Genomic DNA, 21,511 nt, shown 5'->3' on the forward strand with positions numbered 1-21,511 from the left:
AACAATTTTGTAGTAGAGACAAAGAAATTGCTTACAGTCTTATGCCGCTTGGAGAGATCATCGCTATACTTAAGTATTTCTTTGACCAATTCAGACAGCTTGCTGAAAAGTTGAGCATGAAGCGTCGACAGCTTTTCGCAGGATTCCTTGATCAGTTGCCAAAATGGAGCAAAACTACCATATGAAACAGTACCCGAGCCTGCAAGCTTAACCAATTTACTCACTGATCTTGAGTAGGATTCTTCAATGGAAGATCTGAAAAATTTTGATGCTTTGAGCTTATTTTGAAGTCTCAGTGGGGTAAAACCAGCAAAACACAGAGCAGGACCACTTTTCTACAACATGTTAAAGACTATAAACATTAATAATTTACAAAACTACCGACATTCAAATTTAAGATTGAATGTTTCTAATCTCTGTAGGCAAGATAAGGGAGCTATCTGGGCAATTTTTTTTTCGGACTGTAGATTACTACTAGTAAAACCAGCAGGTGCAAACAGCCCCCCCCCAAAAAAAAAAAAGAAAAACAGCTAAGTTCCTGCGTACGAGCCTCGTAAAGTCTCAATTTTCATTTGCATTCTGCAGCAGCTCATGTTTGTCTATCATTGGTTTGTAATAACTGTTTTCTTATCTGTGTTACATTACCACTGATATTTGGGGAAAGAAAGAGGATGGGAGGGGTGCTAGCTGCCTTCTGATATTTTTAGTCATTTAAAAATGGCACTACAACTTTTGACTTCAGATCAAGTGAGTCCTTTCCCGATCTTCTATGGTCATTGGTTATTTTGTGGCGTTCAGTTATCATTCGTACTAGAAGCAAATCATTACCGTATGACTTGACAATTTCACTTTTGCAAACATCTCTTTAAGTACTACAGAAACAACTGGATTTAGCCTTTGTTTCTGCATGCAACACAAAACGTTATGCAAAAATATTGCCTTTGTTCATAAACAGCCGAGCAATTTCTGGTTTCTCCCTGCTGTTTCTTAACTCTTCAAGAAAGATAAGAGAAGCATTTGGATAATCTATTGTCTGTTTCCAAACAATAGATTACAACCATTAACAGCTAAATGCATCACCAAGCTAAGGCCAGCACAGCAGTAAAAGCTCCTCCTCCACCATTCTATTCAAAGCTTCACTCTTCTGCCCATGAAGTTCCAATTTCCTTTAAATCCTTCTTATGACCTCTTCTCACCCCGTTCGCGAATAACCTGCGTTTCCTTCCTTCATACAGCTTATTATTTGATACTTGGTCAGTCAAACGAGAACCTAGAAGTTCCTTAGGCAATTTCTCTGAAAAACATATATCTTCTTTGGGCTTAACTATGATTTGAAATTAGAAAAAGGCATCGAAAGCTTGCAAGGTTACAAGCTTCATGCACTATACAAAGGATATACAAAGAATAACTACGCAAACGTTCATCCTATACCTATTTATAACTTGTTTTATTTGAATTGACTATTTTTTAAGATTCATGTTAATTGTCACCAGTGCTTTTCCTACATTTTCGTTGCTCCTTATTTTGAAACTGTAGTCACTACATAGTGTTATCACGTTTCGTCATGTTTCCCAAGGGAAAAAGAATTCTGAACTATTTTCATCCAGGTTAATTTCTTGTTCATTTGAAAGAATCTTGCTTAATAAGCAGGGCTGTCTTTTGGGACTTGTCCTGATTAGGCCAACCAAAGAATCAGCATCGACATCTCCATGTATACATAGAAGCCCAAAGAGGAGTATTCTTAGGACCGCTGTCTTGAAACAAAACGCATGCATCTGAAATGAGTGCCTTTAAATGCGGGATTTAGTCACCTAAATGTTGACGAGGTAAATTTTAGGGGTCTGATTGCAACGAAAAATTTAACGTTTAAAGTGACCCATGTTCAGTTCTGTTATTGATTCTGTTAAACACAGCCGTCATGAGAATATTCCCGGACTATAAGTATAAACTTGAAATATTGCCAAACATTATAGTTTCTTTCAAAAGGCCAAGGTGTCTATAAAAGTCTGATTTTTTAGACGTATGATCCCCAGGTATTTTTTTTTATTATTATTTCTTTTGGCCAAAAATGTGAAAATGTACTCATGAACGCTCTAAGTATAAGCATCTAAAGGTCAATGGGCTTAACCTCTTAATAGAAAACCTATTTCTTACTAGAGATAGATTAAAAATTACAAATAAAAAAGACCCATCTTTATTAGGTTCGACAGAGGGCTCTTTTAAAATGCTTATTATCCAAAAAACAACTTTTTGGACACCCATCTTTTGAACCATCCTAGATACTCTACCTAAAAAGGCAGGACATGCTTTTACAATATAGTTTTTTTTTAAGTTTTACCTCTTTCTGCATCTACTAATGTACAAAAAGTAAATTATATAAAGTAAATTATATAAAAAAAAACGGACCTCTCTTTGATGAAATCAGCAAGCTCTTTCGACGACACTTGGTCATATTTCATATTTTGATAAAGAACATCGAATCCACTGTTCTTGTCTCCCTATAAAAAGAAAAGCTTTCAACTTGGAAAATTTTTTGAATATAATTAATGAAGTTCATTACCTGTCACCGAGAACAAGATCATAAATCTATAACCTTATTCTTAAGTATTCACTTAAAGCAGGTTTTTTTTATGAAAGTAAAAAAAAAAGATAATCCAAATATATATGTCAACATAAACTATGCTAATTTGAAAAAAAAGAGCAATATCAACTATCTTGTCCATCCAACAATGAAACATAAAAACTAACATCAATTTTTTTTTTCACTGCTGAGGCTGGAACCTCTTTAGAAGAAATTAGACGCCAGACACAAAAAACGACAAGTCCACCATGCAACACTTAGAAAATTTCAAAAAAAAAATCCTTCAAGCTCTTTAAGAAAAAGACATCTGAAATATTTTGAAAAGACACAAGCTCTAAGCAATGGCAAGCAAATGGACCCTTTAATAGCTAGTTCCTATTCACTTAAAACAACATTTAACTCCTTTATTTAAGCTTTTTAGTTCAAGAATGTAACCCAGTATGTTTTTTAATTAATGACAGTTCTGGTTAGCACGTAATATAAAATAATGAACTGCTACAGAAAATTTCATGGGATTTTTCAGCATAACCAAAAATAAGGAATTAAAGAAAATTTAACAAGAAAAATTTTGTGCGAGGATGACAAGAATGATCTTAAGCTTTTCACGAAAACCTATTTTCTTTGAAAAGAAAACATTTAATGATACTCTTGGTTTGGACATAAAATATCTGACCATACCAAGCTACTATCTGTAGCAAAAGCTATAAACCCCAAATCAGATCAAATTCCAGAGTTATTAGTTTGATTGAACAAGATTTTTACAGGGGGAACAGGCATATATAAAAAAAAAAGGAACAGCATATGGGTAGAGAAATACCCTTTATCAATCAAAGTAAATCATTTGTGTAAACAGGGGATAAAATGCGCCCTAGGATCTACCCCTGTAGTGCACCAGAACCAATTTTTTGTGGCTCAATTGTAAACTAAAAGAAATCGGTTTTTATGCAAATACGGCTGAAACGATGAAAGAACTCAACCTCGGATTCCTAAATGTTCAGGTTTTGAAAATAGCAGGTCCTGAAACAAAATATAAAAGATTTTTCAGGCATCAAAAAATATAACCACCGAACTTTGACTAAAATCCAATGCAGAATCTACAAGATTCAGCAGTGCAACAAAAGCATTATCAGTTCTACCTTTTCCAAAAAAAGGAAATTGAAAATCATGTAGAATTTTTTTTTATCAAGAAAACCCAACAGTCATTCCCTCATTGACTTTTCAAGAGTTAGCCAAAAACTGATTAAAGTAATTTTGTTCAATAAATATTCACATGTGTTTTGTTTCCTCCCTTACAGAAAATTATTATTTGAGCTGACTTTCCAGAGCAAGTGAAAATGCAGTCATGAAATTCTATGTTAATTATTTATCCAAGAGGAGCCACAATAAACGGAATGATCAGCTTGATTACTCGACCAAAATTTCCATCAAGGTCAAAAGATAACTTGCTATTCAGTAGATCAGCGACATGCAAGGATTCTGATACATCAATAAGTATCACTGATTTCATACAATGGCCAACTTAAGTAGCCTTCATAAACGATGAAAGTCATAAAAGTTAAAACTGACACTCCAGCGTCCCAGTTAATTGACACAAATAAAGATGTCGTTATCTATATTTCACTTGGATTTCCTCTGATACTTCATCACCCACAATAAGAATTTAATCAGGAAAAGTTTGCTGATGAGATCCAGGGTAAAGGATAAAATCAATTATTTTTCAAGCCTGTCTAATATATTTAAACTAAGATCACTTTCATGTTTTTGCAAGAACCAAGACGCTGGATTACTTCTGTAGGCCTTTCTTTCAAAAGGTAAGCTTTTCCTTTTTCAACATTTGAGAGAGGAGTACAAGATACAGTTAAAGTTTCACATACAATTAAATTGAACTTGCACAAATAAGTGATCATTCAGCACATTATCCATCAATAACTCCTAAGAAGCAGACTGCAGCTTAATTTTCTATTTAATAAAAACGTGGGATTAAACAAACAAAACTCAGATAAATAAGTAAATGAAATAAATGAATAAATGAAACATCCTACATTACGGAGTCTCATTATTGGGATGGTAGAAAAAACATTATCGCTTGATGTCTCAGAAGTTACAGCAAGCATTGTTAGAAGTACAATCCTAGACAACTTTCCGACTCTTATCATACTTGATAAAAATTCAGAAAGCAAAGAGAAATCATGCTCCAAAAGGTACAAATTAAACTCATCAATTATCACAGAATTTCAGTCAAGACAAATGAATCTTCGGTAAACGTTATTAAGATACTTTAAAAGTTGCAGGATGAAACTACTTGGAAAGTAAGACATTTCAGCCATAATAATAGGTTTACTAAACCAGGGGCATCAATTAGGGAGGGAAGGGGGGGGGGGGGTAATTTGAACTAGATAACTTCTCATAAAGTTATTAATATCCAAATTGACATAAAATACTAGAACACCTTTCAGTAATGCATTCGGTTTAAAAGGTACTATAGCAAGGAATATTCAACAATGAAACATCCAAATTAGGTACAAAAGTTTCACATAGACCAAAACCACTGGGAAAAGAATTTATCAATAAATGTTCAAGATGCCCCAGAAGAGAATTACCCCTTGAATAAGGAAGAGCCGAAAAGCACTCTTCCATCCCCTTAGCCAAACCAATATGATAAGAACTTGCAATTGTCTCGGACTAAACAACTTGCATTATCAAGTTTTCTACAGCCCAGATCATGTGAAAACAGATGAGACTTTTTCAGTTGATTAAAATTATTCCTTGAATCAATTCGTCTTTGTTGTGAATGTTTTTATGAACAAAAATCACATGACCAGAAAAGCAAGTGGTTTTCAGTGAAGCAAAAACGACACTCAAACTTTTAGAGGGTTTGGAGGGAAGAACGTAGCTCCACTTTCATTTGTGGTAGCTCTTATTTTTAAATTTTTATTTACCTTGTGATATTATCCTGCTGTTTTTTTTGTGTCATCACAAATAATAAACACAGTTTGAAATTTAAATTGTTTACAGGGCAGTTCAAGTCACGTTCTGGTCTTTAGAAGGCTCAGGGGGTAGCAGTGAGGTAATTTTTTTTCATTTTAAGTGACTTCATTATGTGTTTCAATTTCTGTTTGTTTAAGGATTCATCCATAGCAGTATATGCTGTCTCTATGTTCATTGTGAGTGATCTTCATGTGAGTGATCGTTCATCTCAATCTCTTTTAAGTTTATTATCCATAAAAAATAATTTCTTTTTGCTTGAAGTTTGAGTTATTATATGACATTATTTCTGCCAGTTTTGGGTTTTAATATGAAGCTTTCCCTTTCTTCAATTTTTTTTTTAAACAAGTATTAAAATTAATTCAAATATAAAAGTGTGATTCCAGTAGCTTCAAGTAAGGTCACATTTTATTACTTGTATCATTCCTAAGCTACTGATGCTTAAATCTTGAATAAATCTTTAGAAACTGACATTTTTCATGCGTGTTGCAATAAAAACAAACAGCACAGAATAGGTGTTACCCTACGACCCAACTATTTAGAGATTAATAAAAAAAGATTCTTAAAACAGAATAATAAGAATTTCCTTGATTTATGAAATTCCCATGAATTACTAATAGCCAAGAAAATTTGATGGAATCCAAAAGATAGAACTAAGGTTGGCATATATGTTAAGACAATAAAACCCTTTTCTAAAATGGTATGCCAAATTCCAACATCCAAGGCCAAAGCACAAATACTTGCTGACAGTCATATTTGTCTTCTCTACCACCTTTTTTCTTTTCTTGTTCATATACTTTTTCTTGCAGACCTTTTCAAAGAGAATATATGACAAAAATTTCTTAAACATATGATAGCAATGGAGTTTCTACAGATAAAACATAGGTTTTAATAGATAGGGCAATTTATTAGCTCAATCAACCTAGTTGCTTAAAATTAGTCCTTGACAAAATAAGGCTTTATAGAAAGATTAGAAACGTACTATATTCTACAAAAACTTACTCCAAAGTTACATACCCAAAAATAGTCACAAAAATCTACAGCCATTTCTATCGTTTTCCAGCAGCTACTTCTTTTACAATAGATTTATTTTGTTCAGCTTAAAGAAACATCTTTGATACATCAAGGACCTAAAAAAATTGCAAATTAAGTATTGTAATTTAGATTAAAATCTGCCATAAATTATAAAACGAGAAACAAAACCTTGCTACAGAGTAATCCTATAGCCTAATTTAAATAGGGTTAATCATTCAGATTGGGGGGGGGGGGTTTCCAACCTCCAAAATTCCGATTAGTTTAAAGAGAGATTTGGTCAGACATGCAAAGAAGACGTAATTTGTGATGGGAACCTAATTTCTTTACAGAGGGTTTGGGATAAAGCATGTTTCCCTTGAAAAATAGGCAAGTGTGAATAAAAAGTGAGTAGAATTTTTTTTTCCAAAACTTTCTTGGATATAGTAAGTTTGTACAATACCTTGCCATTATACCAAATGAAATGAACCCATTTTTAAACACAAAATCTCTCCTATGGGTGAACACAGACCATCACATCTAAAAAATGATAAAACTCAATAACTACAACAGGGAAATCATGAAGTGTATATTTATGTCCTAGTCATCTTTGTGATATAAAAATATTCTTCTATTATTGTTTCTGGCCCCTTCCACATAAAGGAAAATCTCTGATACTTTCTCTCCCAAAGACATGTACAGCAGCCCAATTACAATAAAAATATTATAATACAGAGAAGTGATCTTTTGTTTCTTTTTTTTGGAAATGAATATTTGCAAAAACATATTTTTCACTAAAAAAAATTATGGCAAACATCACAAAATGCTGAAGAAAAAGGTGAAAACTGGACAAAAACTGACCAACTCATTAGCATTCATTTCTTTCTTTAGTGTATATCATTAACTATTTTTTCTAGAAGCGATGGTTGTAGAAATATTGAGGAGAGCCGTGGAACCACTCTAGGAAATTAAGGCCTAATAAACAACAGATTGTCCTCGTTGGCCAACTGTCTAAGGCAAAACAAAAAGTAGATCATCCCCAAATGGGGTGGGAGGATGTTATAAGGAAATATTTACAGGAAACCGAAACTTCTTGGGAAGGTCTAAAGATGGAGGCTTTGAATAGATTGGAATGGAGAAGAAGGAAGTGTAGTTGTGTTGGCCTTAGGGAGCTTGGGCTGCAGTGATTTCTTAGTAGTAGTAGTAGCACACCGTAGAGAGAAATAAACAGTATGATCATTCTTTATCTCAACCATTAGACAAAGCTGGACCAAGATGCAGCTGCCCCAGGGAAAATATGAACCAGAAGAAACATAAGCAACATTAGATTTTCCCATGGGTAGGCATGCATGTGGCATCAGTATTAACAGCCTGAAGAACATGAAAAGAAATAAGAGAAACTGAGTGTCTAGGGGATAAGGAAGACTGCTATACATTGGAAGAGATAAAAATGAAAAAGAAAAATAACTGATTCAGCTGTACTAATACAAAAGACAACAATAGCATTGGTTAGAGAATGAAAAGAAAACAAAGAATGAATTCACAAGGATAATCAATGTAAAAATAAGTTTTATTTGAACCCTGGCTCCAAATATGCCCTGGACAAAAAAAAGTGTGATTAGCGACTGACAATAAACTTTGTAAATAGGATGATTCAATAATTTTAAATAATCTTAACACAGTTCCAAAACAATCTAAGTTTTATACCAAACTTGCATGTAACCTAAAACTGAAATGATAATGAAAATAGTTGTGAGGGTTAACTTAACAAGCCACAGAAAATGATTTCTGATAAGAAGCTTTACGTAATTTACAAGTTTGTGGCCATAATAACAACAAGCATTACTTTATATTTTTCCTATACAAGTACAATTCTTTTGATGACCTTCAATTTTCTGAAAACTCACTAAGAATTTCACAAAAAACAGTTCTTAACAGACATTTGGTATTTTTTTGGATAGGTCTATTCTACCAATTATTAAAAGAAAAGCCAAGGTCAAATCTCCTACATCAAATTACAAGGCCATTTTCATGGCCCCAAAAAAAAACATAAAAGAGGAAAATTCAAGTGAATATTTTTTCTTCCCCAAAAAGATAAAAAGTTTTGACGCTATGTGGCGCAATATTACTATCTAAAACCACAGATTATTATGGAACCTAATACATAACATGTGCTAAAACTATTAGGCTGCCCATTTGTGGCAAAACATTTTGTGGTAAATTTCGAATAGTCCTGCCACTTCATGGATGCCTCTCCCACTATTTATGGAATTCCGACTATTTCCCTACTGCAGTGTTGATTAGAACTTGGCACTAAAGATTTCCATATTTGCTAAAATCTAATCCAAAACCCCCTTTTAGAAATCTTGGATAGGCCACTCAATTAAGTCATGAGTCATACCTTCAATATGGGACAGTAGCAAACCACTTCGCCAGCTCACCTGATTTCTTTCTGCTTTTGTAATTATGAATAATACAGATTTGCACCATTATGCAAAGTTGCTGGAGCTAATGAGAAATAAACACTGGGTAATTTAAACCAAGTTTACACAGAGAAAATAGGAGGACCTTGCATACGCACTGAGACTGTAGTAGACAAATATTTTGATTTCGATTGTTCTGGTTAAATTTCTCTACAGTATAGTAGCAGTAGAAATTTCAGGTAAAATGACCAAATAACAAAAAATGTGCCTCAAGGAGGATTTGTTATCTATCTTCATCTTCACTTTCCATTTGAGATTAGGAATCAACACCAATAAGGGGATGTCTCTTTCATTCTTTATCATATCCAATAAAACTTGATTATAACAATGAAATTAACTAATGGTGATGTCAAGAGGGTATTTGATCAAAGGAGCTACTTATAATATGCTAAATAGATAGCAAGAGAATAGGAACTTGGAAAGAGCTAAAATAATTCTTTTCTGGTACATTTTGGGATATTTTAGCTCAGGCATGGCCATTTGAGGACTCGGATTTGAAAACTTTATCAGTAGATGTAGTCTCTTTGGAGAACTGCCTGTCACCAATATAAGAATGTGACTAAGGTATCACGTCTATTTTAGCAAAATATGCATAAAAGGATTGTGGGACAATTCCAAACTTCTGGAGTACTACTACTGCTGCAACCACTTATGAGTGTAACTTCAACTACTTGCAACTGTTACTACTTGTCACTGCAACTGTGACTGAAACTACTTGCAACAGCAACTATTTGCATCTCGGATGACTTGTGGCTGAAATTAATTGTGACTGCAACTAAGACTACTTGTGGCTACAACTGTGCCTACAGGCGACTATTGCAATTTGTGACAGCAGCTACTTATAGTGGTGACTACTTTTTGCTACAAGAAATTGTGATTGCAACTATGACAAAGTGTGGTTGCAACTACAGCAAGTTGCAATTATAATTATGAGAAATTGTGATCATGTCTATATGTGACAGCAATAAGGCCTACTTTTGACAGCTACTATGACTACTTGCAGCTTCAACTGCAATAAGGTGTGTCTGCAAAGGGTACTGCTTGCAACTCTGAGTACAACTACTTGCAAAATGGTATACTTTGCAACTATGACTGCTTGTGAAAGAGTCTATGACAACTTACACCTAAAATTGCAAATGTTTGTGACTGATTGCAACTGCGAATACCACTATTAATACTGCTTTTGAACTAAATTAAAAGACCTTAAGTGTATCCAGGTCTTCAAAACTGCTTATAACCAATATCTTAGACAAGGCTACAGTTAATAAGTTAAACATTTCATGGAATGTTGAGTAGGTATTGAACTGAATCAAAAGACTCTTATGTGCATCCAGATTTTCAAAAGGACATATCTACAATAGCTCAGGAACTACCAATGTTAGTTCCTAATTTAAAGCAATTTTAGTTCCAAATTAAGTTGAAATTTTTAGAGAGTACTGAGGGATAAAAACACTAGATGTGTCTAGGTTATCAAAAGGGTGTATCTGGGTTTATCTATATTGACCTCAGGAACAACTGCAGGTATATTGAGCTGAAACTTTCAGAGAATGTTAAACTAAATCAGAAGACTATAAGTATCCAGGTTGTCAAAACAACACATCTGCAATGTCTCAAGAACAGTATTATAAAGTTAAGACTTTCAGAAATTATTAAGGTATATGTTGATCTTAGACATTATTTGCATCCCAGTTATCAAAAGGGTGTATAAATAATGTCTTGGGAATGGCTAAATGTCAGTTGAGATGTTGAACTAACTCAAAAGACACCATGTGCATCCAGTTTGTCAAAATTACATATCTGCAAAAGACTTAAGAAAATCAAGGGTGTTAAGTAGAAACTTTCATAGTGTTGAGGGGGATGTTGAACTTAATCAAAAGACACTATGTGCTACCAGTTATCAAAAGGTCATATCCAAGGAACAGCTAGTGGTATTGAGTTGAGATTTTCAGGGATGGCTGAAGGAGATCTTGAACTAAATAAGAAGACATTACATGTATCTAGTTTGTCAAATTGGTGTGTGCAATGTCTCAGGAATGCTAAGGGTATCAATTCAAAATTCTCTAGGGAAAATTGATGGGGATATTGAAGTCAATCAGAAGACATAATATGCATCCAGATTTTTAGAATGACATATTTTCCATATAATTCCAAGCAAACATACATGTCACAGTCACAAATAAAAGAGTTTAAAGAGTCAGAAATAAAGAGATGTAAATGATACTTCTTATACATATTTCTTACCTTATTCTATTTTTATTTATATGTAATCCCCATGAGAATTCTTTTGAGTATATTATCTAGAAATTGCTACTGAATGAAAATCTTTGTCCAAGAACTGCTCCTAACGTTTACTTCATATTGAAAAAAATTCATGCAATAATTATATTGAACACAATCAAAGAGAGCACTAAGGTCACCTTTTGCAACTTAAGAACTTAAATGGAGTCCAATGTTTTAATTCTTAGAGCAGAAACCTGACAAATTAGATAAACATCCATAATATCAATCAATGATAAAACATTGGCAATTGAAAACACACCAAAATTAATTTAAAAAAAAAAAATCCCAAAAAAAAGTTTTCCAAGAAAAGTAACAAGCCATATTAGGCTAAATCATAAGACAAGCAGAAATAAAATTTTATTCTAATTCAATCTTACAGATAAATAATTATTAAATAATAAATATAGAATAAAGCAAACAGGAATTAAAATACCATAGATAATCACACAAAGATAATATATATACTGATATAGATGAATAATTCAATTATAAAACAAGTAAAATTAAAATGAACACTCAAGCCAAACTTCAAACAAACTGAAACTACAACAAACAGGACTGTGGCTACTTCCCTCTAGCCACAAACCTTCTAAAATCTATTGTGCCATATGCACTTTACTGAAAACAAAACATATATTAAATAATTTCTATAATTACAACATTGAAGTTGAAAACACTATTATTCAAAACTTTGAAACTTTTGAAATATTAAAGCCAACTATCCAAAATATGTATGATTTTCCTTAAATCACAAATGACGCAATAGACTTAAGAAGTTTTCCAAATAGAAGGGGGAAGTCGCCAAACTCCTATTTTTTTCAGTAATTTCTGTTTGTTTTAAGTTTGACTCGTGGGTTCATTTTAGTTTCACCTGTTTTTGAGTTTAATTATTCATCTACGTCTGTGTTATCTTCAAGTTGGATGTGAATATATTTTTAATTCATGTTTGTTTTAGGTTTCATTTATCCTTTGATAGTAATTTATGGTTGCTTGAAGAAAGAATTAAATGAAGAACCAATTAATTGAATTGATTAAAAAAGCATTAATAAAATGAAGAACTTTTTTCTGCTTGTCTTAGGATTTAATATGGCTCTTTAATTTTTATTTTGAAAAACTGCTTTTCTGAAATTTATACACAACAAAAAACAATTGGCTATTAAAGATTGTTCTGAATCAATGAAAAAATTAAGTTTCAAGTGACCCACTAAAAAGTATAATCAAGTAAATGAAAGGAAACCCAAAACAAACAGAAATTACAACAAATAACCAAGTAAAACTCTAAAAAAGCAGAAACTAAAGCGTATGAGATTGATACCCCTTATGCATTTTGAAGACCAGAACACAATTTACACTTTACAGCAAATTAGTAGTAGGGCCAACACCCTTCATGCCTTCTGAAGACCAGAACATAATTTGCACTTTACTGAAAACTATCTTTATTTTAAGCAGAATGTTTCTATTTCTCAAAATATCCAAAAAAAAAACAAATGAGTATAGATTGACAATTTATTATACATATACTTATATTTATCCTAGTATGCATATAGTGTTTTTATTAGCTCAACATGCTCTGTAAGTTTCAAGTTAATACTCTAAGCTGTTCTTGATATACTGCTGATACAGCCATTTGACAGTGTGAATATATACAGTGTGTTTCAATTTCATATAATCCCAAATGTTTCCTTAATAGCAGTAGTAGTAAATACATAGCACCTTCTGGTTAGTTCAACATCCCCCTTAGCATGCTCTGAAAGTTATGACTTAAAAGTTATAAGCTCTAAACTGTTCCTGAGACATGGCTGTTATGGCCTTAAATAACCTGTGTCTTCACAGCATGTTTCAATTTAATTCACTATCTTCTTCAACATTCTCTAAAAGTTTCACTCCAATATTCTTAGCTTTAGTAGTAGTAGTAGAAGCAATCATATTAGTAATAGCAGTTGAAATAGCAATACTAATTATTATTAGCTGTAGTAGTATGAAAATTTTGAATTTTGCCTAGTTCAACATCCCCCTTAAGATGTCCTGAAAATTTCAACTTAATACCCCTGGAATACTGCTGATATACCCTTTTGAAAACATGCTTGTACAAAGTGTGTTTTTATTCAGTTTAATATCCTCCTAAACATTCCCCATAATTCTTAACTTCTAGCCCTTAGGCTCAGTAGCAGTAGATACAGCCATAATAGCAGGGGCAAACCTCCTGTATTTTTGTTGGAGGGAGCAAGAGGGGTTTATATCCAGATAGTAAAGGGGCACAGGGTATATAATATTTTCTCCACATTATTGGAGGGGGCAATGTCCTTAGCCTCATAAGAAGTATTAGTCATAGCAGTTGTAATGACAGTAATAGTAGTAACATACACATAGTGCCTTCTGGTTAGTTCTACATCCCCCTCAACAAGGCAGATGCCAGAAATACTGGGTAGAAAAACTCAGCAGATTTTTTTGAATAAAAAACTAACTCTTGTCATTTATTGTCAAAGTGCCAGATTCACTCCACTGATGTGCTGCCCATTCACAGAAATGTGATTTTAAAATAAGGCAAAAATTCCATGGTTACTAGTAAACTGTCAGATAAAACTGTGCTAGATAAAACTTGTTAAATACATGGGTAAAATTCTAGTTAATTGACTTCTTGCTATCTTGGGAAGGGTTTAGGTTAGGAAAATGAAACTTTCAGGGATGGGTCTACACACTAAAGTATGTCCCAGGAAGCTATTTTAAAGTACCCATCTCCATTCCTTCTCCCTCTAGAGGGCCCTGAAATTTTGCCTACATGACAGGTCTATTACCTATTAAAATTTTGACAAAACAACATTTTACCTTAACGTTAGTTACTAGTTGCTTTTTCTCTGCCCTTAGTTCTGAAAATGCAATTCCTGTTATCAAACAGTTTGTGGTAACAAACTGTAGGAAGGAGCAAACCAGCTCAATAGTAACAAAAACTCTAAAAAATTAAATTTTGATACCAATAGCTACATCAAAGATATAGCATTTTAATGCTGATTTTAAATATATAAGTTTTGTCAAGTTTAGTCTTACCCATCAAAAGTTACAAGCCTAAGAAAATTTGCCATATTTTAGAAAATAGGGGGGAAACACCCCCTAAAATTCATAGAATCTTAACAAAAATCACATCATCAGATTCAGCATATCAGAGAACCCTGGTATAGAAGTTTCAAGCTCCTATCTACAAAAATGTGGAATTTTGTATTTTTTGCCAGAAGGCAGATCATGGATGTGTGTTTATTTGTTTGTTTTGTTTTTCTTTTTTCCCAGGGGTGATTGTATTGAACAAGTCATCCTAGAATGTTGCAAGAGGGATCATTCTAATGGAAATGAAAAGTTCTAGTGCCCTTTTTAAGTGACAAAAAAATTGGAGGGCACCTAGGCCCCCTCCCATGCTAATTATTTTCCCAAAGTCACCAGATCAAAATTCTGAGATAGCCATTTTATTAAGTTTGTCAAAAAACCTTATAACTATGTCTTTGGGGACCACTTACTCCCCCACAGTATCCATGGGAGGGGCTACAAGTTACAAACTTTGACTGGTGCTTACATACAGTAATGGTTACTGGAAAGTGTACAGACATTTTCAGGGGGATTTTTTGGTTGGGGGAGGGGTTGAGAAGAGGGGGATATGTTGGGGGAACTTTCCATTGAGGAACTTGTCACGGGGGAAGAAAATTTCCATGAAGGGAGCATGGGATTTTCTAGAATTAATTAAAAAAAATAAATATGAAAAAGTTTTTCAACTGAAAGTAAAGAGAAGCACTAAAACTTAAAACAAACAGAAATTATTACACATATGAAGGACTCACCTCCTCCTAATAATTTGCTCTTTATGCTAAAGTATTTTTAGTAATTTCAACTATTTATCCTATGGCTTTTGTGATTCAGGCGTCATTCTTAATGAATTGGGATCAAAATTTAAGCTTTAGTGTAAAGAGTGAGGTACTGACAAGGGGGTGAACCCCCTCATATATGTAATAAAAACATGAGAATACAAAAGTGCAGTACATAATCTAATTTTTAAGCTACATATATATTTTAATAATAAAAACATTTGTAAAAAAGTTTTAATTGCCTTTTTAAGTAACCAAAAAATTGGAGGGCAACTAGGCTTCCTCCCCTACTCCTTTTTTTCTCAAAATCATTTTATTAAAACTATGAGAAAGCTATTTAGCCAAAAAAAAATAGGCTATGCAAATTTTGTTTTAATTATTCCTCTGCAGAGAGCCAAAACCAAACATGCATTTATTCAAAAACTTTCAGAAATTAAATAAAAAATAAGTTTTTTTTTAACTGAAAGTAAGGAGCAAGATTAAAACTTAAAACAAACAGAAATTACTTTTCTCTCAACTCTATGCTGAAGCTGAAAACAATTTTGTTGTAGCCTACTTCAATTAAGCAGAAGATCTATTTTGCAAGGTTTCACTTTTATAACACACATATTTTTAAAGGTCATCAAAGGTCAGGACCCTCTAGAGGGAGGAGTGGATGTAGTTGCTTCAAAATATCTTCCTGGGACATACTTTAGTCTGTAGATTCATCCCTGAAAGTTTCATTTTCTAAACTTAAACCCTTTCTGAGATAGCAAGAAGTCAATTAACTAGAATTTTACCAAAAAACTGTTAGGATTAATTTGTGGTTAAGCATTTGACATCTATTTTTATCTATATAAATTCTGCAAATTCTTGCATGCCTAAATAGTTGGGAATAAGACTTTGAATAAGTGATATTTGAATGTATATTACTTTAAAGAAATGGGAAACTAATTAGGCCAAGGTTAGGCCTACATCAGAATTGAAATCGTCTGTTTTATTTATAAAATGGGTCATAATGGCCTTTTCCGCAACTAGTAGAATATAAATGTTTGTTTACCTTTCAACAGCTCTGACAAACTGATTCACTTAAGGAGGATAGAATATACAGCATAGCTCCAACCAGGAAAATGTATAATCTCAGGCAAACCTTAAATTAACTTGAAAGTTGTTTCTTCAAAAAAGGTGACAAAAATTGAAGGTGGTATACAAAATGTCATGCTATCTATCTTCATTCTGAGCGTCATTTGGGACCATAGACAAAAATATATGAAGCAGATATTCAACTGAGCATCTTCTTTTTTATACCCGTTAATTTGACGTTTGTTCTCGTCTATCTTTATTTTCCCAAAATTTTACTTGGTCAAAGCAAAGTTACTCATAAACTTTCTAATTTGCGAGAGAAATTCAAAGGAACCAAAAAAAAACTTATGAAAATAATCTGCAGTTTTCTTGTGATAGCTTTTGATCCCGGGATAAGTTTTAACCCTATGGTCATTTAATCATTTCCGTTATTGCCCTTTTATTAAAACAAATTAATAAATACATACTTCTGACAATTCTTATACACTTAAGGTGTTTTTATTTAGATCAACGCTCCCAGCGACAATCTCTTAAACACTGACCTGGATACCCTTCCTCTTCTTGGAAAGAAAAGTTCAAACATGCATACCTTTCTAAATAACATATACTATGTGTAAACAATGAACGAATTGCCTCGCTTACAGCCCTTTCCCAGGGGACTGTGGCGAGGTTGACATTCCCATAGACATACTTACTGGACCTTTCATCAAGGCTAAACAAAATAGATCTCTAAAAATTTCGATCGGAAGTGTTTTGGGGAACGATAGGTTTGGGAGGCAGATTGCCCTCCATCCCTTTTTTAGTCTTAAGAAGGGCACTAAAACTTCCAACTTCCAATGATATGAAATCCGTCCAATCCAAAGCTTATACGACCAACCGTTCCAAGAAACCCTTGCATGCCCCAGGGCATAACATAAAACCCTTGCTTATGGGGACGAGGAAATTGTCACGGGGGGGGGCTAGTTGCTCTTTCTAATTTCAGACTCTTGAAAGAGAACTAGAACTGTACATTTCCAATCAATTTTGCCTCTTCTTAAGTTCAAACAACCACCCGTTTCATAAAAACCCTATAGGCCCCTGGGGCATAACTTACAACCATTACCCTTAGATTCTGGGGGATTCTGTCAACCCCAAAGACCCTATTATATGATATTTGGAGTATTCTTGAGCGGATTGTTATTTCAAAATTTCTATTGGATGCATTTGCGTAAAATACAACATGGGGAGGACCTCCCTCTAATCACTTTGACTCATAAAAAGAGCACTAGAACATCTGATTTCCAATCAAATGAACCTATTCCTGAGTTTTTACCACCACCCTTTCCATAAAAATCGCATATGTCTTCGGGGCATAACTTACAATCCTTGCTTTGAGGGCTGGGGGTGTCATCCTCAAAGACATACTTTCCAAATTTTCCAACTACGCTGAACAAAATGGCTATCTCAAAATTTTTATTGGATGTCTTTGGGGAAATAATGGGTGTGGGAGGGGAATTAGTTGCCCTCCAATCACTTTTGACTATTAAAAAGGGCACTTGCCTTTCCAGTTTCCAATCGAACGAGCTATTTTCCAAGTTTCTACAAGAACAAATGACTATCTAAAAAAAGGAAAAATATGAGGTGTGAGGAGGGGGGGGTATCAACCCTCCGATCATTCTGAATCTTAAAAAAGACACTGGAACTTCTGATTACTTATCCAATAAGCCCCCTCCAAAGTTTATACGATCACCGTTTCTATATATATATATATATATATATATATATATATCTTATACGTCCTCAGGGAATAACTTTCAACCCTTACCCCGAGGGCTCTGGGTGGGGGGGGGTATCTCAAAGAAAAATTCCTGACCTTTCATTTGAGTTGAACAAAACGGCATCTCAAAATTTTGATTAGATGTGTTTGGGAAAACGGTGGGAGTGGGAGGGGAGCTAGTTGCCCTCTAATTACTTTCGACTATTAAAAAGGGCACTAGCCCTTTCAATCTCTAATCGAATGAGCCTTTTTCAAAATTTCTACGATAACGAATTGCCATCTCAAAATTTCTACCAGAAGCATTTCGGGAAAACACAAGGTGTGGGGGGCTTTACAACCTCCCATCACTTTGAATCTCCATAAGGGCACTAAAATTTCTGATTAGCAATCCAATGAGCTACCTCCGAAGTTTATACGATCAACTTTTCTATATACCCCTTATATAGGGCACACCTTGCAGCTCTTGCCCTACGGGCTGTAGGGGAGCTGTCTTTCTCAAACACATAATTTCCAGACCTTTCAACTACGTTGAACAAAATGGCTATATCAAAATTTAGATTGGAAGTTTTTGGGGAAATTGTAGGCGTGGGGGTGCTAGTTGTCACGACGTAGGCAATAATGCTCCTAAACCAATGAAAAAAAAAATGAATCAATGAACTGCTTCGACACGAAGTGCCCTGGTATAAACAATCCCCTCCCCCCCCCCCAAACAAAAAATAATAATACATTGTGACCACATCGGACTTCACTTAGGCAGCGCTATTGCGATGTCTTCCGATGTCTAAATGAGCTTATTGTAGGAAATCCGAAAATCTTGGCGTTCAATGGGAAGCGCATTAATAAACATTATGCCCCAACTCGCTTATCTCTACCTGTTACAATCACTTATTTTCTTACTGAGCAATACAGCGTAGTAGGCTTCGATTTTTCCTTTTACAAGTAGAAAATACTTGTTCCGTATTATATAGAGCTTGTTACAACTACTTATTGAATAGGCGCACAATGGGCTTGTCGCATCAGTGATTTTAGGCTCAACTACCCCTACTACTACTACTAAGGTTACAGTTATAAGGGTGAAACTTTTGGGGAATGTTGAGGAAGATGTTGAGCTAAATTAAAAAATACCATGTGCAAGCAGGTTGCCAGGGGGGTACCAGCAATATCTCGGAAACTGCCTAGGGTATTGAGTTAAAACTTTCCGCGCATGTTGAGAGGGTTGTTGAACTAACCAAAAGACAAAATGTTTATACAAATATTACTACCACTACTAAGGCTATAATGGTAAAACTTCCAGGGAATGCTCAACTGAATCGAAACCAACTATGAGCATGCAGGTTGTCAAATGGAGGTATCAGCAATATCTCAGGAACGGTTTAGGGTACTGAGTTGAAACATTCAGGACATGTTGAGAGGGATTTTCAACAAACCAAAAGACACTATATGTATGCTACTACTATTATTTTTACTACGACTACTTGTACCTGCAACTATCTGCGACTGTGACTTCTTAAGACTGCCACTTCTTGCAATTACGACTACTTGCTGAAACTACAACTAATTGCGACTGCGACTCAAACTACTTGGGACTAAGACTACAACTACTTGCGATTGTGACAACTTGTGATTAGAACTAGCTGCAACTAATTGCAACTGCTCATGACCGGACTAATTTTTACTGACCAAGGCTGCAACTACTTAAGACTGCAGCTGCAACTATTTGCAACTGCAATTACTTGCGGCTAGGAATAATTTCAACTGCGTCTATTTGCAACCGCAACTGCTTTTGACTGTGTCAGCGACTATTCGCGACTGCGAGTGAAACTACTTAGGACGGTAAATGCCACTTTTTGTAACTACTTGCGGCCGTAGCTAGTACTACTACACCTATTACGATTTCGACTATCATCCTACTTCTACTGCTAAGACTATTGGTACTGTTAATACACTTATATAATTAAACCAAAAGAGTTTAAGTGCAACAACTTTGTCAAAATGGCATATGTGCAATATTTCAGTGACAAAATAGGATATTATATTGAAACTGTCAAGGAAAATTAATATGATTTAAAATTAAATCAAAAGACAAGTGTATTCGGATTGTCAAAAGCGCATCAGTGCAATACTTGGAACGGCTAAGAATGACATTTCAGCGATTTAAGTTTTTATCTCACTAGCCAAAAACAATTGGAGAGAGGTATCCCCCTCCCTCTATATGCGGTATTGCTGCCGACAAATATAGTATATAATACAAGTCCACTTCTTGCGATCGAGAGCACATCCACTAGGCATACGCTAGGAGGGTTTTCTCGTCCAAAGTACCTTTACAGGGCATTTTTTAAAATTCAATTCAAGTAAACGGAAGTCAAGTCTGAACGAAAAAAAATTAAAATCAACAGAGCTCCTTATTCCAAATAAGCGATCATTAGTTTAAGCAAAAAAAATCCAAAGTCGCCAAGCTCTGTTAACAAAAAATCATTGGCTGGTTTCCACTAGGCTTACATCAGAAGATTTTCCCGTCTGAAGTATCTTTACTTGTATGGACTACGTGACTTTCAGGAACAAATGCACAACCGTGCGGCATTACTTCCTCCGCAACTGGGAAGTGCAATAATAGTTTTTTTGATACCTTTAAATCGATTGGCAATATTTTCAATCGACAGCAACTTGCTCATTCATGGCTAAAATCATAGTTTGATGCCACAAAATGGCAGAAAAGCCATTTTTACGCGGAAAATCTTTAGGTCACAAAAAAATCAAATAAACATACCCTACATCTAGGATTTTTCTTCGGGATAAAAAAGCAAAATTTCACATTTTTGCAGATAGGAGCTTGAAACCTCTACGGCAAAATTCTCAAATATGCTGATATTAAAGGTGTGATTTTTCGTCAAGATCACTTGTCTTTTTGAGGGGTGTTTTCCCAATTTTTCATAAAAAAGGCATCTTTCAGACTCACAGCGTCTTAATTTTTTTTTTCTTAGTTTGGTTACTATTGGCCCAAGTCGCTCCTTACAGTTCGTTACTACAAAATGTTTGGTTCAACACCCGCATTCTGCATGTATTTTGGAATATATGTAGAACATTCCAGAATCCCCTTTTTCTGCGTTCTTTTTATTTGCCATAATTTCTCTTTGGCTCCTCAATTTTACGTATATGAAGAATTTCACAGGAGGAAATTGTCGTGAGGGGGGAAATAATCCCCCCCCCCCCTGTTCTCAACCATGAAAAAAGCTATGTCAATTAAGAATGAACAGGAACTTATGAGAAAAAATTCAAAATGAAGTTTTTCGAAGAAAAGTGAAGACCTAAATTTAACCTAAGGCGAGCGGGAACAAGTTTAAACAATAACAATCCATATCAACTATCAATGATAAGTGACTGACCTTTACAGCCTTTAGCCCCCATCCTGTTTGCAGTAGTTTTCGTTCGTTTTTTATTGTTTATTGTAAGTTCTGTTCATTTAAGGTTTCACTTATTTATTGACAGTGATTATGTTCGTTTTACA

General features: G+C 34.3%; 2 protein-coding genes across 6 annotated transcripts in view; one reads left to right on the forward strand and one right to left on the reverse strand.

Annotated features, from left to right (window-relative positions):
* LOC136028263 (F-BAR domain only protein 2-like) overlaps positions 1-16,383 on the reverse strand; it is a 108,387-nt gene extending 92,004 nt beyond the window's left edge. For all 5 annotated transcript variants that reach the window (XM_065706031.1, XM_065706022.1, XM_065706017.1 and 2 more), the window contains exons 1-4: positions 16,228-16,383; positions 6,584-6,696; positions 2,407-2,498; positions 36-255 (exon numbers count right to left, since the gene is read on the reverse strand). In XM_065706031.1, coding sequence (XP_065562103.1) covers positions 36-255; positions 2,407-2,498; positions 6,584-6,613 — 342 coding nt within the window. In that variant the 5' untranslated portion in view covers positions 6,614-6,696; positions 16,228-16,383. The remainder of the gene's footprint in view (positions 1-35; positions 256-2,406; positions 2,499-6,583; positions 6,697-16,227) is intronic.
* The window catches only part of LOC136028331 (glyceraldehyde-3-phosphate dehydrogenase-like), a 360,255-nt gene that overhangs the window by 136,762 nt on the left and 201,982 nt on the right, over positions 1-21,511 (forward strand). The gene's annotated exons all lie outside the window — the stretch shown is intronic.

Source organism: Artemia franciscana, chromosome 1, assembly GCF_032884065.1.
Source record: "Artemia franciscana chromosome 1, ASM3288406v1, whole genome shotgun sequence".
Classification (NCBI taxonomy): domain Eukaryota; kingdom Metazoa; phylum Arthropoda; class Branchiopoda; order Anostraca; family Artemiidae; genus Artemia; species Artemia franciscana.